General features: G+C 41.9%; 1 protein-coding gene across 1 annotated transcript; it reads left to right on the top strand.

The window, feature by feature from the left end:
• Nucleotides 1-4,600: 4,600 nt before the first annotated feature.
• Nucleotides 4,601-17,504, top strand: FYTTD1 (forty-two-three domain containing 1). Its single transcript, XM_057367200.1, has 9 exons — nt 4,601-4,744; nt 7,770-7,901; nt 10,772-10,917; nt 11,668-11,780; nt 12,711-12,807; nt 13,709-13,770; nt 14,622-14,696; nt 15,507-15,633; nt 16,696-17,504. The coding sequence occupies exons 1-9, from the start codon at nt 4,642-4,644 to the stop codon at nt 16,789-16,791; spliced, it is 951 nt and encodes a 316-aa protein (XP_057223183.1). The 5' UTR covers nt 4,601-4,641; the 3' UTR covers nt 16,792-17,504.
• Nucleotides 17,505-17,517: the final 13 nt, after the last annotated feature.

Below are 17,517 nucleotides of genomic sequence, written 5' to 3'. Positions count from 1 at the left end.
CCGCCCCGCCGCACCCAYGGACTACAGCTCCCGGCGTGCACCGCGACTCCCCGGCGCAATAAACGCCCGGCGGACTACAACGCCCGGCGGGCATTGCGGCGATCGGGAGCCATGGTGGATGGTTCTCCTCAGGCTTCGCCGCCGCGGATCTTTCGGTGTCCCCCCGACTTCAAAGTGCGGGGAAAAATCACGGTGATTGCTGAGATAACCCTTACCAAATCCTGCCTCGGMCGCGATGAGGAAAATGTGGCGGCAAGGGAAAAAAAACCCAAACAAACAGCGTAACCCTGATGTACTGATCACACCTGCAGAGACAGAGAAACGGAAAGGGTTCTGTTSTATCGCCCACTCTGAGGAGGATGTGAAAAATAACAGCAGAATTAGGTGTACCTTCCACCGAGATGCACTGGAATGAAACTTCAAAAAGGAAAAAGTGATGCTGCTGCCTTAAGACTGAGACTAGTCAATGAGTAATTACTGTCAGAGATAAACTCTAGATACGTCTTTGGAGTTTCTGCKCAGAAACCAAAGCTAGGCATTTATATAATGGAAATTCCTTATAACTGTCACTTGTAATGATAAATATATGCTGCATACATGAAAAAAACACCCTTTGACCTGACATTTTCTGTGTGATTTATTTTACATTGCAGTAGTTCTGCAGCACATGGGTACAGATAACAACAACAACATACTTTACAGAAGTTGCTTAATGAAGAGACCAGGACTCCTCATGCATAGCAATTGTATACAAGTGTGGAACAACAACCTGAGCCCAGCTGTCAGGCAGAAAAATTCCTTGGATAGAGCCTATTGCACTGATTGAAAACTGGCTCTACATGGCATGTTAAGTCTCAGGGCATCAGACTGTGTTGACTCTCAGAGTAAATATATTGCAGGAAATCAAGTCATCAGGACTAGTGTGATTGTTTGATGATCATGTCTGGTGAAATGAAGCATRCAGATAAAGCTAACAGATCTAATTTAGCTCCTCAATCAGGAATTACAAGATGCTTCTAGCTCCACAAGCCAGAAATAGCTTGGCTGTTCGGTGCTCAACAGTGACTCTTAAATTTCTTCAGAAAAAAGAAAACTCCTCTTCAACTGCTTCATAATGTTGGTTTGCATATGTTACTTACAGTCATTGTTTACTTAACCTCTGTCAATGCCCACATCAATTTAGAAAGCATATAAAAAGACATTTAAAAAAAAAGCTTCTAGTCACACACAGACATGTGAGCTTCTGGCTCTGCACTGAGGTTAAACTGGRCATTAACCCTGCAGTGTAAAATTTAAGGAGTGCCAATAGAGGTCAATAATTGTAAACGTATGTTATATATATAAACATGGAATCAATGTAGGTGTGATATTCCACAGCTCACAACATTCAGCTTGGACTAAACAGTCCTCTCTGGTTTTAAATCTTTGAGTGCACTTAGCATTTGATCCTTTGAGTGTTTTTTCTGCTTGGGAATTTTAACACCTCGTCCTGGGAATCTCTGCATGTTCAGCAGGAAACATCTATTCTGCAATTTCTCCACAATTCCTCTGCAAATCCTCCTACTGAAACAGTAGGGGCTACTGGGCAGACAAGCCATGAAGTCTCATTTTTGTGAAGAGAAAACAGGTGCTCAGGAAAGGTTTGGGGAAAGCCCAGGAAAGAACCAGCCCCAAACCTTATTGTGGCCTGTGGGTGCTTTAGACATACAGTGTTCTTACAAATGCAGCACAGCTGAGTCATAYCCACAATACTGGACTTTATACAGTTCAAATATTGGCTCTTGGTAGCTCTCAGTACCACTTGGAAGCTTTGTCACTTGGCTGGGTGCTGACACACTCCTGAGAGCCACACAGCAAACCAAGAGCTGATGTTTGCATGGCTGCCTTCATGATCCCCAGCCATCTCGAACATAGWAAGAAAACACTCCTCGGGATCACAACTTTTGCCTGGTTTTCTGTTGTGCTGAGCAACAGACAGCTGGTGTCTTGTTTGGATAATAAACGCAACTCATGATGTGGTAAAATCTGGATTTTGTCTGATTTCCACTTGTCACAGGGACAAGCAGCATCTGCCACCTTTGCAGTTCACAGGTTTGTTTTGGRGTAAACAGAGCATTTGTTTATCGGTGTGACGCAGTCCCCAGATGGAGCTGCACCCTACAGCCTCACAGGGATTTGACTTAATGCTTTTTTAAAAAATACATCTTTTGGCACTTCTATTATTAGGAGTTCTCAGTAATCTGCCAGTAGCATATTTGCTGTAGAAATGTAGCCTGATTACAAGAACCTCCTCCTTGTCATCAGTCACTYGTCATCTGGGGGAAAATGTTATCAGAAGTTATCAAATCTGTGGGTCCAAGACTCCATGTCTGAAYTTCTGCTGCACACGGAGAACACTGAGAGGAAAACAGGGTGGAACTGTCAGCCTCCAGCACTGCAGTCATGAGTTTTTCCTGCCTGAAGGGAAAATCCCTTACTAGCTGGAGGTGCCCTGTGACAGTAACTGAACCATTCTCTTCTAGACAGTAGGAAGCAACAGGAGGAACATCCAGAAACACAATTCTGGCCTTATTTTAAAAGGGAAGAGATTGATAAAGAGTGTAAATGGAGAGAGCAAGGCCTTGTCAACGGTCTGTAGTACAGGACACAGCTGTGGACAGAAAACCTCAACTCATTCCTCTTATTTTTGCCTTTAATGATAACACTCCTAGARAGATCTGTTTCAAAGGCCTGCAGTATTTCAGTGCAGGGAGCTCCCAGCAACGCAGGACAGAGCTGTGACAAGGGTTACACTCAGGTACTCGGGATATTGCACTTGCCATGGAGTGGGTTTTTTTAGCAAATGTGCATATTGGAATATGTGGGCAATTAAAGAAATGTGGGAGTGTTCCTGCTGGAAGGAGGTGTATGCAAGGTCATGTATGGAAATAATGATCCCTACCCAATGGTATTTCCAGTCCCTGCAGTCTGGGTATGGAGCTCCCCCTCTGSAGGCAGGCAGGCAGACCCTAAAATGAGCTACCCTTTGGTCATGGTGAAGGAAGTCACCTTTAGAATGGCAGAGAAAACTCGGAGAGATGTGGACAGAAATACCAGGTGACCATTGTGAGCAGGGGAAATGGATGTGGATTTTCCTTCCAGCATTTACCGCCTGGCTTCTAAAGTTCATCCTTTGTGATCACTTTGTCAGTCCATTTGTTCCTTCCTTTTCTGTCTCGGGAACTCACTGACCACTTTCAACCACCCATGAGCAAGGTGTAGAGATTCCAGAGGTAATTACTATCCCTTAACTGTAATAGAGTGTCACATGAAGAAAATGCTATTGTGTAAAAAAGATGCAGCCCTGTTACATGTGACTTGTTTAGCATCAGCCGGCTGCCGACCAGGCACATGTGTATTGCACAGCCACCACCAATTCCCACAGCTCCAAAGAATGCAAATGTACAGGCAGGAGGGAAAGGCCTACATTCCTTGTTCAAAAAACAATTTCTCTTCTGAATTGCTCAATCGCATGATTCTGACCAAAAACTGGTGAAGATAACTCTGAAAAGAACCCAAAGAGAACAAAATATCTAYGGACATACTGTTCTGAGTTTAAGTAGTAATTTTAAGCCTTACATGTTATTTTGAAATAGGAATGTGGTTTGAACTCTGCTGTTTGACAKTTGAAAACATAATTCTGCTCGAAACCACCCTGCATTGGTTTTGCTGTTCACAGAACGGGTTATTTCTCTCAAATGCACTAGGGTCGCAGGCAAAGGCATCTCATATTCAGCTTCCCAGCTGAACACTCTTTCCTACCCTGCAACATAGATTGGTTGGTGGGACATTTAGAGGTCATCTGGTCCAACCTCCYTGCCATGAGCAGGGACATTTTCAACTAGATCAGGCTGCTCAGAGCCCATTCCAACCTGACCTTGAGTGTTTCCAGGGACTGGGCATCCACCACCTCTCTGGGCAATCTATGCTAGTGTTCTGCTACTCTCATTACAAAAAATTTCTTCCTTATACCCAGTGTCAATCGACCCTCTTTCGGTTTAAAGCCATCACCCCTTGTCCTATCGCAACAAACCCTGCTGAAAGATCTTTTCCCATCTTTCCTATAGGTCACTTCAAGTACTGGAGGGGCTGTAATGAGATCTCCCGGAGCCTTCTCTTCTCTAGGCTGAAAACCCCCAAATCTCTCAGCCTGWGYTCACAGRAGGGATGCTTCATGCTTCMAATCACCTCCGTGACCCATCTCAGCATCCCATCCGTTCTGCAGCCAGCCAGAACGCAGTGCCCCGCGGCACAACTGTCCCCGATTCCCCTGCTCCCTGCCTGCAGCTCGGCTCCCAGCGCCCCCCGCCACTTCCCGACCCCAGCCCATGTGCCACTTACTCTTCCCAAGGACACTGTCCCTGGAGAAGCCCCTTCTGGAAGCGGCCGCCAGCACCCCGCACCCCGCGCCCCCCGCCATCATCGCCCCCGCCATCATCGCCCCCCGCCCGCTGTACCTGCTCCTCCCGGCCGCTAGGTGGCGCGGTGCCAGAGAAGCGGCAGCGCCGCTCCCCAGCGCGGGTGTCCGTGCCCTGGGCTGGGCGGAGCTGCTGCGCATGCGCGGGGGTCGGCGTGGGGCGGTCCGGTCCGAGGGAGGCGGCCATGAGCGCGTTCGGGGCTGCGGCACCGCTCCCGGGCTTCTCGGCCGCGGCGGGGGCCCGACTCGGCGGCGGCGAGAGCCTGGAGAAGATCGACATGTCCCTGGGTGAGGAGCGGGGCTGGGGCCGCCATTGCGGGGGACAGGGTGGGGGACTGAACCAAGCGCCGGGGACAGGGAGGGGCGGAATGAACCAACGGGGCTGCGCCGGGCACCGGCGCGGGCGGAACCAAGGAGGGCGGGGGGGTAGGGAGGGGAATGGCCGGGACCCTCCCACAGCGAGAGAGCAGGAGGGGCGAGGGTGGCGCCTGGGCACGGGGGGCGAGCCCTGGCTGTGTCACCGGGAGCAGCGGGACTCGGGGATCGCGGTTCTTGTTGGGGAAGAGCCGGCGCCCTTTTGTGCCGCTCAGTGGTCCGAGCAGGCCGCAGACCGGAGCGCTGCCTGTGTTTGGCCCAGTGAGGCCCTCGGTACCCGGGCCTTTGGCTGCGTGACCCTCGAGCAGCGTCCCACGGTCTGGCCGGGCTCTCATAACTGCAGGGAGGGGTGAAGTTTGGTGGTCTCTCAGCTGGCCTGGCCTTTTTATTCTTCTCAGGTTTGGAAGTCGGCAGTGGCAAGTCTCCCGTCTAACCCCTTTGCAGTTTAAGASCAGTCACATCAAGCATGACGACGCTTCTACACGTAGTTTCCTGTGACAATCTACCCCGTTGTGCCCTGCCCTCCTATTGCAGGGTGTGCGTGTTAGGAAGTTGCACAGACTCATTACAAACCTGCAGAGCTGTGTCTCTCCACCGTGTAGATAACTTCAGTGAGGTATCTCAGTGAAGTTCTGTTCTGGGCCTGTGTCCCTTAACAGTCAGGGACAATTTGGTGTATTCCGGGACTGCATCTTCCAGTTTACTTTTATTAGAAAAAAAAATTTAATTGATTTTRTACACTCCAAGACTGCTCTGTGATCCTACCAAAGCATGATGGATTGGTGCTATCAGGAAACTTTCTTTAAAATGCAGAATCACAGTGTGAACTAGAATTATTAATGGTAGATTTGGTCTTTGTGGGCCACTGTAAAAKAAGAGGATTTGTACAGTTTTTCCCTCTGTAAATAATCCAGTGGAGTTCTTTGTTTGGGCAGTGGACATAACTTGTGAATTGATGTTTAAGGTTTGTCTGAATGTAGAGTAGCACTACAGCATTCATAGAAAACTATCAACTATTTTTACATATAGCACACCATCTTTGTTTGCAGGGTTGCTCAGATAAGTAGAGTTACTGATTCTGAGCAGCTCATTCTATTTTTACATATTCTGATGTTTCCCAGCCATGTTTAATTTTCAGTCCAGGACTGCTACATGTCCTGGCCATTGACGAATAGCAGATTGCAAAGGATTGCTGTAGTGTCATGAACGTGTTTTATTTGAGGTGTTGTGAGGCAGGTGCAGATATGTCCCTTAGCTTCTTTGGGTGCATGAGAATAGTGTCATCTATGGCTACTGTCCCCATGTCAAAGCTCTGTGCCTGGTATAACCAAAGAGAAGATGCAGTCCCACATCTGGTGTGATATCTAARAAACTGGCATGGCCTTAATCTAGGAATTTTTAAGGTTGAGGTCTTGATGTTGAGTAAGTTCTCCTGTAGTAATAAAAATTAAAYGTATTTTTGTTGCATTATGTGCAGCTCATCAGCTGAGCTTTTAATCTGATACTCAGATAACTCTGCTGTTGTAGCTGTAATTGTGGGCTCTAATCTCAGGACAGATAGAGGAATGCTTCAGTATGGCTCCTTTAACAAATGCATGAAGTCTCAAATGTCCTTCATTTACCCAACTAGGAGAATGGCTGAAACTTAAATCCTTTTGTTCAAAAAGTCATAACATTGTGTGCAGCAGCTTGCAAAAATAGGATTTAAGATGAAGCAGATGAATGGTGAAGCRTGAATCTGTGTTTGAAGTGGCTTTGGTTTCCTTTGTGTACAAAAGGATAGTTTGGAAWCCCTGCTTCAGGGACAACCCCTTTGGTAAAGAAGATTCTTCAGATATCAAACCCTTAGTAACCTKTAGCAGCATTCCTTGTCCTAATAGATTTGATCTGAGTATTTAGTMATTTTTGCAGCAAAGTGAGCTAGTGTTCTCTTAGTTTCCTTTAACAGGATGCAAACTATTGGATAACACTTGTGATTTTTGTTATTTATGTTTTTTATGCTGTCTTTTGTGTTCTGCTCCTTACGAGTCCMTTAGAACTCAGACACAAACACAGTAACCACATTTCCATCTCTCTGTGACTGAAAAAAGACTCTCCAGGAGGAGGCTCCCTATGGAAATACGACACTTTTATCTGTTGTGCTCTCATGAGCAGGATGCAGTAAACACGATTTAACAACTTCCTTTAAGGTGTTCTTTTAAACAAGCTGACAGATAAAAGCTGCCACACCTCTTGCTTTACTATTCTCTCCTGAGCTGGCTACCAGGTCAGTGAAGGAAATTGAACTGGTGTGGCATAATTTGCTCTTCACACACCTACTGTTCACTTTTCTTCATCAGCTTATTTCATACACATATTCTTGAACTCATTAAWAACTTGTGTGACATTGTTTCCCTGAACAATAGATAAGGTGATTGCTTTCAATTGTAGATTCCTGGGGAGAGATGTCTTTCATTTTTCCCCATCACTTCAGTCTTCGTGAACATCTGTAGATAACTGATGGCCTGAGTTGTCTCTGTGTGATCTTTCTGAASTATCTTAGGATGAAAGCACTAAGGCTGGAATTGACATTTTATCTGGACTCTGCAAAGTCTGGGAATGAGTTTGAATTTACATTTCCTTTAACAGTATACAAAAACTAATTGAGTCATTAAAATTTAATGCTGGACTAAACGCCATAATCTTACAAGCCTCTTGCATTTTCTGGATGTATGCAACTCCTTCCCCTCTGCCGGGGCATTGTATTATAAAGTAAGTTCTGTAAGACTTAAGAGGGACTGGATGTTTATAGTGCTAATGTTTCTAGAACCTTAATTTGTATGTACTGCCTTTGCAGGATTGACTGGTCTGTCTCCTGTGACTCCAGGCTGCTTGGGGTTTTTATTTAGTATGTCAGATTTTATACTSTATGTCAATTTTTTGTTTTTTCTTCTTGTAGATGATATAATCAAGCTGAACAAGAAAGAAGAGAGAAAGCAATACTCTCCCAAAATAAAAAGAGAACTTCAGCAGAATCGAGCTCGACAGTTCAGTTCTCAAGGCTCCAAGTGGGGAATCCAACAGCAGAAAGGTGTGTGTGCCAAACATAACATGGATTRCACATTATCTCTTTTGGACTGAAATGTCCCATAATGAAATGTGTGGATTGACATGGTCAGTTCATGCATCTTTCCAGTAGTGTCATATACACTTTTGATTATTCAGGKTTTTTTTTAATCTGTACTTCGTTTTGTTTCTGATTCAGGATGAGAAAGTCATTGACATGTTTGGCCACCGGAGAGTTTAGATGGTTGAGGGAGTCTGATTCAAGGAAGAATTGGCTTGGTTTCTGATTCTTCAAATTCGTTTTAATTTTGCGACACTTATCCCCTTCTCAGGGATGGATAGAACAAGTGCTTATGCCAAAGCCTTTGTATTGGGAGATGTGGAGGTCTTGCCAGAACTCAGAGCTTTGTGCAAAAGAAAAGCATATTTATATTTGCTGGTGGAATTCTCTTTGAACACCTCCCCAAAATACCCCTTACTGCTGACTGTGATGCTGGCTCTGAATTATTTGAATAGGTAGTGCAGAGTGTGACTTGACTTTTCTTGGGAAAAGCTTGGGATGCGAAGGAAGTACTGTGTCATCCTTCTTAAGACAATAGTTTTACAGTGGAATACAAAAGGGGGAAAATCATATAGGCAGGTAGTAAAGAGATGAAAAGTGCACAGTGACAGCTTTGCTGTAGGTTCCCCTGAGTAACTCAGGGGTTTTTGATAAATRATTCCCAGGCTTTAGTCTTGTACATGGCCCGCTCCTTTTTGAAGTACAGACTGGTTTTACTTAAAATTAATTTTAAAAAATATCTTTTTAGCACRGAATGATCAAAATACAGAAAAATACTATCTGATCAGAAAGCTTAACACCTCAGTATSAGCTAATTAGGTGTTTAGGTTAATACATGCAATTTCTTGTTTAGTAGCATTCCTTTAAAACAAAGACACATCTGTCTGGTGTGTTCACAATGATCCCTGTGTTTTCTTTGTTTTACTTAGTGTTTGTTGTAGTTGCAGCTCCTCCTTAGTGTCTTAGACATAAATGTCTTTAGAGATCAGTGGAATGTTGTGTTACTCATGSCTCAGAGGAGTTTTGGTTTCTATGCAGGCCCACAGGACTGTGTTACTTGTGCATCTCTAATAAACTGGTGACAGTGCTGGAAAAAATCTTACATCTCTCAGCCCAAGTGTGTGAGGGTATTTGTGTGGGAGAAGAGTAAGTGTATTTAAGTTGTAGATTATCAAACATGTAGGCTCTGTTTATAACTGCAGTTGTCAAGTGCAATTGTTTATCATGTAAAAAGCACAAAAGAAACAAGTATTAGAATTTTGGGAGAAACTTGATCTCTAAGCATGAAACTCTACAACTGTCTTGGGAAGTCACTTTTCTCTGTTGGAACCTTCCCAGCTTGCCTGCGTGCTCTAGGAAAAAGCAAGCAATTTCTTTGCAAAATTGCAGATTCATGACRTCTCAAAACATTGTGAATAGTTTCAACTGCTCCCTCGTGTACAGCTCTGCACATTTTATCTCCTATTGTTTTTAAGTAGAAGGTGTAATTAGTAACTTTCCAGTAGATTTATTGTTGCTCTATTGCTATTGAAGTTACTCTGATAAGTAGCAAATCTTCTGTGGACAACTACAGAAACCACAGATGATCAACGGTGTTCAATTCTTTGTGGTTTTAGAAGTGGCTGCCAAAATTTCTGGGAAGAAGTAAGGAGCTTGAGCTGGGATTTCTTTCAGCTTGTGAGGGCTAAACAGAGAGAGGAGCACTGTTAATTAAATAAAAGTTGTCCTTGGTGATACACAGAATGCAACTGCACAAAGCCCTGTGCAGCCTGAGCTAATGTAGAGGTTTTCATTTATTTGAGCAGAGGTTGGTCCAGAGAGCTTGTGAGGTCCCTTTCAACCTGAGCAAYCTTAACTTTCAGCTTTACTCTTGGAAAAGAAGAGCATTTGCTAGCCAGCCACAAATGTGTGTACACAGCAGTTCTCCATGGCAAATTGATCTAAGCTGGGTTCTAATCAGTGGCTTATCTCCTGTTATGGCTCCCATCTCATGAGGAAGCACAGATTTATTATCAATGCTGTTAAGTCAGATATGTTAAAACTAGATGTGTCTGTTGCTGGAGAGTTGACTCCTTAATCTTAAATTTGTTTTGCAGTCTGAGGTTCTAGAGGGGAAGATGCTTGGAGACAAAATCAGAGCATAGTCTGTATTCATAGCATGAAGCTAAATAACTCCAGACAGGGTTAATCAAACCTGGTAACTGGAGATACTACAGATCTCAGACTTATAAGCCTTTTATATTCAAAAGCTGCTTTCAATCCTCAGTTTGGCCAGACTGYCTTGCAGACTTCTAATTGAAAACACTTCAAATTCATGTGCTGTTTAATTTGATTTAGTGAGCCAATTGCTATGTTCTTTCCTCTTMAGTCATGTCTTAGGAACAATGATTTAAATAAATAATCTTTGAAGCTGAGGGGTTTGTTTTCCCTTTAAATTAAACTGGTAGTTTAAAGTTTGCTGAATGGGTAGGAAGCTGAGGGACTTTTTGTTTGGCTTGGTTTTATATTATTCAGTACTTGTTGAAGTTCCATTTCAGAGTATTTTGGTAATTTTCTATACTGGAAGACTCTTTAAGGTCTCCATGTAGACATATCAAATCAGGAATTTTCAACAGAAAATATTTCATTTAATTAGAGCAATATTCTACTCTGTATGAGAAGCTGATCATTGCCATGCAGGGGCTTGGGCCAGACCTGCTAAAACAACTGTGTGACCAAATTGTCTTCAGGTATGAAGTGTGCARACAGATAACTTGTGCTGCCTGCAARGCATCTTAAAGCATTGATCTTTGTTCTTTAAGGAAGAATTGTTGAACTTACTGTGGTTGTTGCAGGTTATGGTAAGAATCGTTTGGGACGCAGAAAGAAGATAGCAGGGAAGAAACGTCCTTATGGAGTCATAACTGGCCTGGCAGCCAARAAAGCTGTGGGTTCACACAAAGGAATCAGTCCTCTGAACAGACAACCACTGAGTGAGAAGGTAATTAATGCAAACCTGGTGATTCATGTCAGAACAGGTTAAAAAAATTAAACATGAGTGCTTCAGAATGGTGCTACTACTGTAATATAAAATGGAGATATATGGAACAAGCTTTTATCAAATTGGGAATGTGTTAGCTGAGTTCTTGTTTTGGATGGGCTGGATAATGACTAGGCGGGATGGTAGTTTTTAACACTTAATTGAGTTGCGAGTCATGAGAGTTGAAGTGCAGAAGCACATTCTGTGCAAGTACAGAGGGAGTTACTGTGTTTTTGCAAGGAAAATGAGTATTGTTACAGACCAATGATTCAGCCAACCTGCAGGTGCTAAGCATGTGCTGTTAGAAAAATGGAAATTTTTTCAGAATATTAAGTCCATTGGTAGGTTCCCAGCTCTGCACTGCTGCAGTACATTGTTGTCTGCTTCATCTCATTCAGTATTGTGGAATGGGGATTGCCTTCGAGTTTATGAACAAGACTAAGACATTTGAAGCATGGATTTTCTGAGTTTAGGGAAATAGGGTAATCAAAAATAGCTGCTAATCTCTGCTGCTTCATACTTTTTTTCCCTCAGGATGTGGAGAGTATAGAATTTGTGAAATTGCAGAAACTATTTTCAAGTTATGTTAGACTGTGAAAAGTAGGCAAAGCCTAAAGTRTTCTTATCACAGTTTGTAAATGGAAACTGAAAGAAAAACGTTTGTGTGTGTACAGTATACATTATGCTGTATATGTTTATTGTTTTTTTAAGAATGCACAGCGGAATTACCCAGTCTTGAAAAGGAAAACAAACCTGCAGAGACAATCTGAAATGCAGAGAAAACAAGCTCCTGCCCTCAGGAGGCCTGCCCTGCTAAACAGGAGGTAAAATACCAAGCCTGCTTTCTGAACTCTCCTTGGCAACTTTACAGAGTGAATCTTGTTCAACAGGATTGAGTCTAAGAGAACAYAATAAGTACTGGCAGTAGCAATATGGTCAAGATGATCTTTTTGTGTGAAGTTCTACAAATCTGGAAGCCAAGAATGGATTGAACATGGTCTCGATACAAAGCCAGATGTTTGTTTTGTTGTAGAACACTCAGGAAGGAAGTACCTCTATTTGTGAGCACCTGGTRCTCTGCCTTCAGTTAAATCACAAACAGCCTATATTTGAGCAACCTGATCTTGTGAAAGGTGTCCCTGCCCRTGACAGGGGGGTTGAATCTGGATGATCTTTAGGGTCCTTCCAACCCWAACCATTCTGTGTTTTATGATTCTATACGGAAATGACGCTGTGGATTTTGATAAGGTTTAGTGAACTTTCTAAATTCCTTTGTGGCAGCTGGTGCCATCTGCAGCTTCAGGGATGTCATTGCATGTTTTATTTGTGCTGGAATTAATGTGTTAYAAACTGCAATCAAAGTGGTCTTCATGAAAAAGATTTTCACTGTGTGAGCATATAATGAAAACAGTTAACAAATTTTCTTTATACATATCAATTTTRATTTTTTTTTCATCTAATAAACTRTGTTTTAAGTGCTGGGAGATACTGAGCAAAGCCAAAAGCAGAATTAATGACCATATTGTCCTGTAATGTAGGAACATTAGGCTTCTATGTAACAACAGTGATTTCTCCATTTATGAGTAATGTGTTTTGTTTCTAGTGGATGAGAAGTTTATCCCAACTGAGGTGTTCAGCCTCAAAGAGGCAGCACTTCTGGATGTTTKGGGCACCTTTTTGACTTCCATAGTGCTCTCTCTAAAGTTTTCCCTGTGGAGCCATTTATAACTATCTTTTTTTAATAAATATTACAGGAATAACATGCCATCCACTTTTGTCAGAATTGGAAACAAACTAAATCAGCAGAAAGACACTCGTCAAGCAACTTTCCTGTTTAGAAGGGGCCTGAAGGTAATACAAATTTTGAAAAGAGCAAGGCAGTTGGGCCACAGGTTCTAACTAGCCTGTAACACTTAATGAATCAACTTCAAATACCAGATCTGAGTAGAAATTTCAGGTTTCTACTCAGACTGGGAAATAGCCACAGGTTCTTCTGGGAAGTGCACTTGTCCTCTTTAGTTACTGCAATCTAGTAAGTCTTGCCTCACATTCTAGTGTAATTGAGCTATTCAGAATGGCATGCAACTTGTCAGTGTTTGAGGGTAGTTACAAGGTATTAMATTTTCCTTTTAACAGTTAATTTTGGAAAGCACTGTCCATGTTCACAAGTTTCCTTCAGGTGAAGAAGAGAGTAGAAATAAATTTTAGAATCTTATTGTGGTTTGGTTTACTTTTTTTAGTTATTTTTGAATTATTTATTTCAGTTGTTTTAGTTACTTAAGGATTTTTTTAGTTATTTTTAGTAGGATTGAGAGATTAGAGAGAGCACAGTGAATGAAAAGTGGTTTTGGTTTTTACTTGTGCCCTCATTCTACATCTGCCATTGTTGTGACTGTAAGTAGCTGTTGTCTTCCTTCCAGATGGATTGCAAAATTATAGACAGGATGAGGAACTAGACAGTCTTTCCTTTCTAGTGTAGTAACATTTTGATGTATCTTAGTCSTCCAAAATGTTGCCATGGTTCTGTTGGCAGTTTTGTTCAAATCATTTTGTGTTCTTAAAGTAATTTCTTTCCAATGTCTTACAAAGGTAATAGGTCTCTTATCTTTGAAGTCTCTCTGAAAGTACAACCATGTTTGTGCAGAGTGTACAAACAGCTTTAAACKTCTCTTTTGAACTTCTGTATTTCCAGCCACTATAATAGGAATTGAAACAGTATTCAAATCTCGTGTCTGTATTGATGTGTTTTCAGGTGCAGGCCCAGGTGCAGTCAGCAGATGATCTTGATAATCAGACAGCAAAGAGAACTCGTCAGTAAGTATCTAATTTGGAAAACTTCAGTTTTGTAACACATAAAATTCTCATTTTAGCTTAGACTTCCTGGCTATGATAATAGAAAGGGGGTGGATTTTTTCCCCTGTAGGCACATCAACTAGMGTGACAGTGATCCTCCCCCTATTCTCAGTTATTTTGTAAATTATCTTCTAATTTAACCGGGAGGAGTTGGTTTGCATAAGACATTTGCAGGAATGAGGGGGAAGGTGGTAAGAGGATCAGACTAATCTCTAGCACTCATGAATACTGCATAGACTAGAAGAAAAATTCAAATGTCAGTGTTCTCCTGAGCTCTTGATATAATTCTCCTATTATTTAATATGCATATAAGCCTGTGAAGCAGTTTAGAAATGAAAAAAAGGCAGAGCCAAATGAGGCCATTCGACTCTTCCTCCGTTACTCTTCTCATATCATTCTGTGCCTGCTGGGCTCTTTTCAGGGTGTTAATTGGGAACACAACAGGCTGAGAAAGCAGAGGGTGCCAGAGAATGAAGTCTCTCACCTCTTGGATTTGTTGTGAGGGCCRTTTTGGCCCCATCTCTGGCAAAGAAACTGAATGTTTTACAAAAGTGAGCTCTTTGAGTCAGGGCTGTAGTTCTAGTGCACCTCGACAGCGTATGATTTAGTACTCTTTTGAATAGGTGTAGGTATATAAAAGGTACAAGAATCAATAGTCCAGTGTCTTGTAGCTGCATGTGGTCTTTGTAATGGCCAACACTCTGAAAGCTTGCACATTCTTTGCAGGCCAGAATTTTGGGCATATCTTTAAAGATAACCTGACTGAAATCTCTGGACAATTTTTCTAAGTGAATTTTGTGTTTTCAAACTAGGTGGCGAACTTCTACTACAAGTGGAGGGATCCTGACTGTGTCTATTGACAATCCAGGAGCAATCATAAGCCCAATGTGAGTTTTCAAATAAGTTCTGGAATGTTCTGAACATAAATTCGTGCTTTGAACCATTTAGCAAGTTCCTTGCAGGTAGTATTACAGGTGACCTCAAAGTCACAGCTTCTTGTGAAGACTTTTAAGTTTGGCCCCTTTCTGATTTTTTCTGAGCTGTGTTTGGATAATATTACAGCTGTATCTCACACATCATCTCACAATTAGGAGCTTGATGCGGTGTATAGAGTGGACAAGTGGTGGACTGCTAGATTTTCACCTTGTCTGTCCCTTCTAAATCTCATTGTTGCAGCTGTTTTCCACTCCTATCTGAATGGAAATGAATGAGCACCTACTTGATGAGTGATGGTAACAGTTCCTCCCTGATGCATAAAAATACTGCTGGAGTTATGCTTTAAGAGAGCATTGCTGTATTTGTCTTTGGAAGTTGATGGTAGTGTTGTTTACAGGTGGTATATTTAAAAATGTCTTGAGTAGCATTCCCTTAGTAGCATTTTATCAGTAAGGAAGACTGTATTATTTCTCTTTTTTTTTGTATTTATGGGATTAATTAACTGCAAATTATGTGTTCTCAGTAAGATTGCAGATAAAAAATAAGATAGTTTCCTGTTGGGACACTTCCTGTCAGATAACAATAACAAATGGTCCTTTTTTTTAGTTCTGCCTAACTTACCTTTTTGAATTTGTGCCCTCCAACTCCTCAGCCAACCTGGTCAAATCGTTTGATGAAAAATTCATACCTCTATCAGCATTAAGACTTTATTGCATAAAACACACGTTCATCATGTCCTTTGTAACATTCTTCTCTTACAGTTCCCAGAAATTACGATTAACTCGTAGCCCTGTGCCACCATTTCTGATGAAGAGGGACCAGTCTGAAGAGAAGAAGATTCCAAAAGGGGTTCCACTGCAGTTTGATATAAATAGTGTTGGAAAACAGGTAAATGCAATTTTCTTTTCATAACTGTGGAAGCAGTTTCAAGACTAATAAAAGCCAGTGAGGCACTTTCCTCCTAGRTCACTAGTGACAGAAAGAGGGAACTGGTGACTACTTCTTGTTTCCATTTCCAGTCCTTCCGCTAACTCACTGTGTAACTTCAAGCAAGTAACTAAACTCACTGTTCCTGTTCTTCTTGTTCATGACCTGCATGCCCACATGATTTAAATGGGATTTAAAATGTTGACTGTTTCTAAAAGGCTTCTGGTGTTCCTGCTGTGCTTGCATCAGCAACTGTGAATTATTCAGGGATGAGCTGCTTTCAGCTGTGTGACCTGCATGGAGCCCTGGTAGCCCAATTTATAAGACAACTTTTGCTGTCCATCTAGGAAAAAAAAATTAAATGTGATGATGTAAAGGCTTGAAAGATGAGCAAAGTTTCATGAAGACAGGTGATTTGGTGTAGGAATCCTAATGCTGTCATTGAAGGAATTCTTACAGGGTGGCAGAGTTAGGTCCTGTTCTTGTAATCAGCTCCTTTAGTGCCAGCTGTAGAAAACTGCATAGAGTCCATTGATTTGCATCTGTTCCATCCAGGAATAAGAAGTACATCAAAAATAGTCTGCTCCTGTACTGTAAAATTAATTGAACTGTTGGATTAGACTCTAGCTTGCTGCCTCAGCTGAGTGAACTGGAAAGAAACCTGCATTAAGATGGTGAAAATGTTGCATTTATGGAAGTTGCAGAGAATTTGTGTGGGGAAATATGTACTGAAAGTCCTGTTTTTSAGTCTGTCTGTCCTCAGTTTAACTTACAATATTTTGAGTAGGCTTTGAGTATTGGCTTTATATACTMTGTGTTCTTAATGAATTATGAGAAGACAGCCACTTGATGTGTAGTTCAATCTGATTTTTAAATGGTGTGGGAAGTGATAAAAAATTCAAGTGAGGCAACTAAGGAAGTCAAGTGATACAGAGTGAAGAAAAAAGTATTCTGGTCTCCATTACTTTGATTAAATTAACCCAACATCTTTAAAGTTTTTGGTTAAATGACTTTATTTTTCAGACAGGGATGACATTGAACGAACGATTTGGGATCCTGAAGGAGCAGAGGACAGCACTGTCTCAGAACAAAGGAAGCCGTTTTGTAACAGTGGGCTAATCTGGCAGATGGACTTGGGCACTGAGCCCACCTGCCTAAGAACCTGAGATAAAAGTGGGCAGAAGAATACAGCATGTGTCACTAGAAATCTCTAGACATCTTGTTAAGATGGTGGCAGAGCTATCTCTATTACTTTTACTTGGATGGTAAAAGACTTGATGCCCGGAGAGAGAAAAAGTGGAGAGAAACTGATCCATCATAGTGGCACCATCACCTGGTTGGAAAAGATTCTGTTGCCCAGCTGAGTTCTTTGACCCCTCTGTTATGGTAAAGATGTTTAAATGTTTAATTACAAACCCCATTTTAGGGTTTTTTAGGGACTGCCTTTGAGCTCTTTTCAGAATCCAGTTTAGCACAGAGCCTCAGTCCMTGGATACTTTGGTAGCAGTGTAGTGGCATTTTTCATGGGAGCATTGGTTCTGTACTTCTTTGTACTTTAAAGTTCCATTTTTTTCCCTTTCTTGAAAACTTAATGTTTTGCATCCTCACTTTCACAAATAAAGCTCTTAGCTGAGACCCAAAATTTGAAACTGGGATGGAGACTATTCTACTCTTATCCTTAGAAGTGTCCAGATCATATAACATATTGGAGTAATACTGCAGAGGCAGTGTGAGTGTCCTTTATATTCCAAATAGCTCAAGTTCATCATCTTTCTCTTTAAATGGAGTTTATCTGTCTTCTTCTTAAACTTTTGCTTTTTTTTTTTTTTTTTTTTTTTTTTTTTT

This window comes from Malurus melanocephalus, unplaced genomic scaffold (assembly GCF_030028575.1).
Source record: "Malurus melanocephalus ecotype Western Australia unplaced genomic scaffold, MMel_1.1 scaffold_75, whole genome shotgun sequence".
Classification (NCBI taxonomy): Eukaryota; Metazoa; Chordata; class Aves; order Passeriformes; family Maluridae; genus Malurus; species Malurus melanocephalus.
The sequence above is the reverse complement of the archived record's forward strand: the minus strand, read 5'-3'. Positions and strand labels throughout refer to the sequence as shown.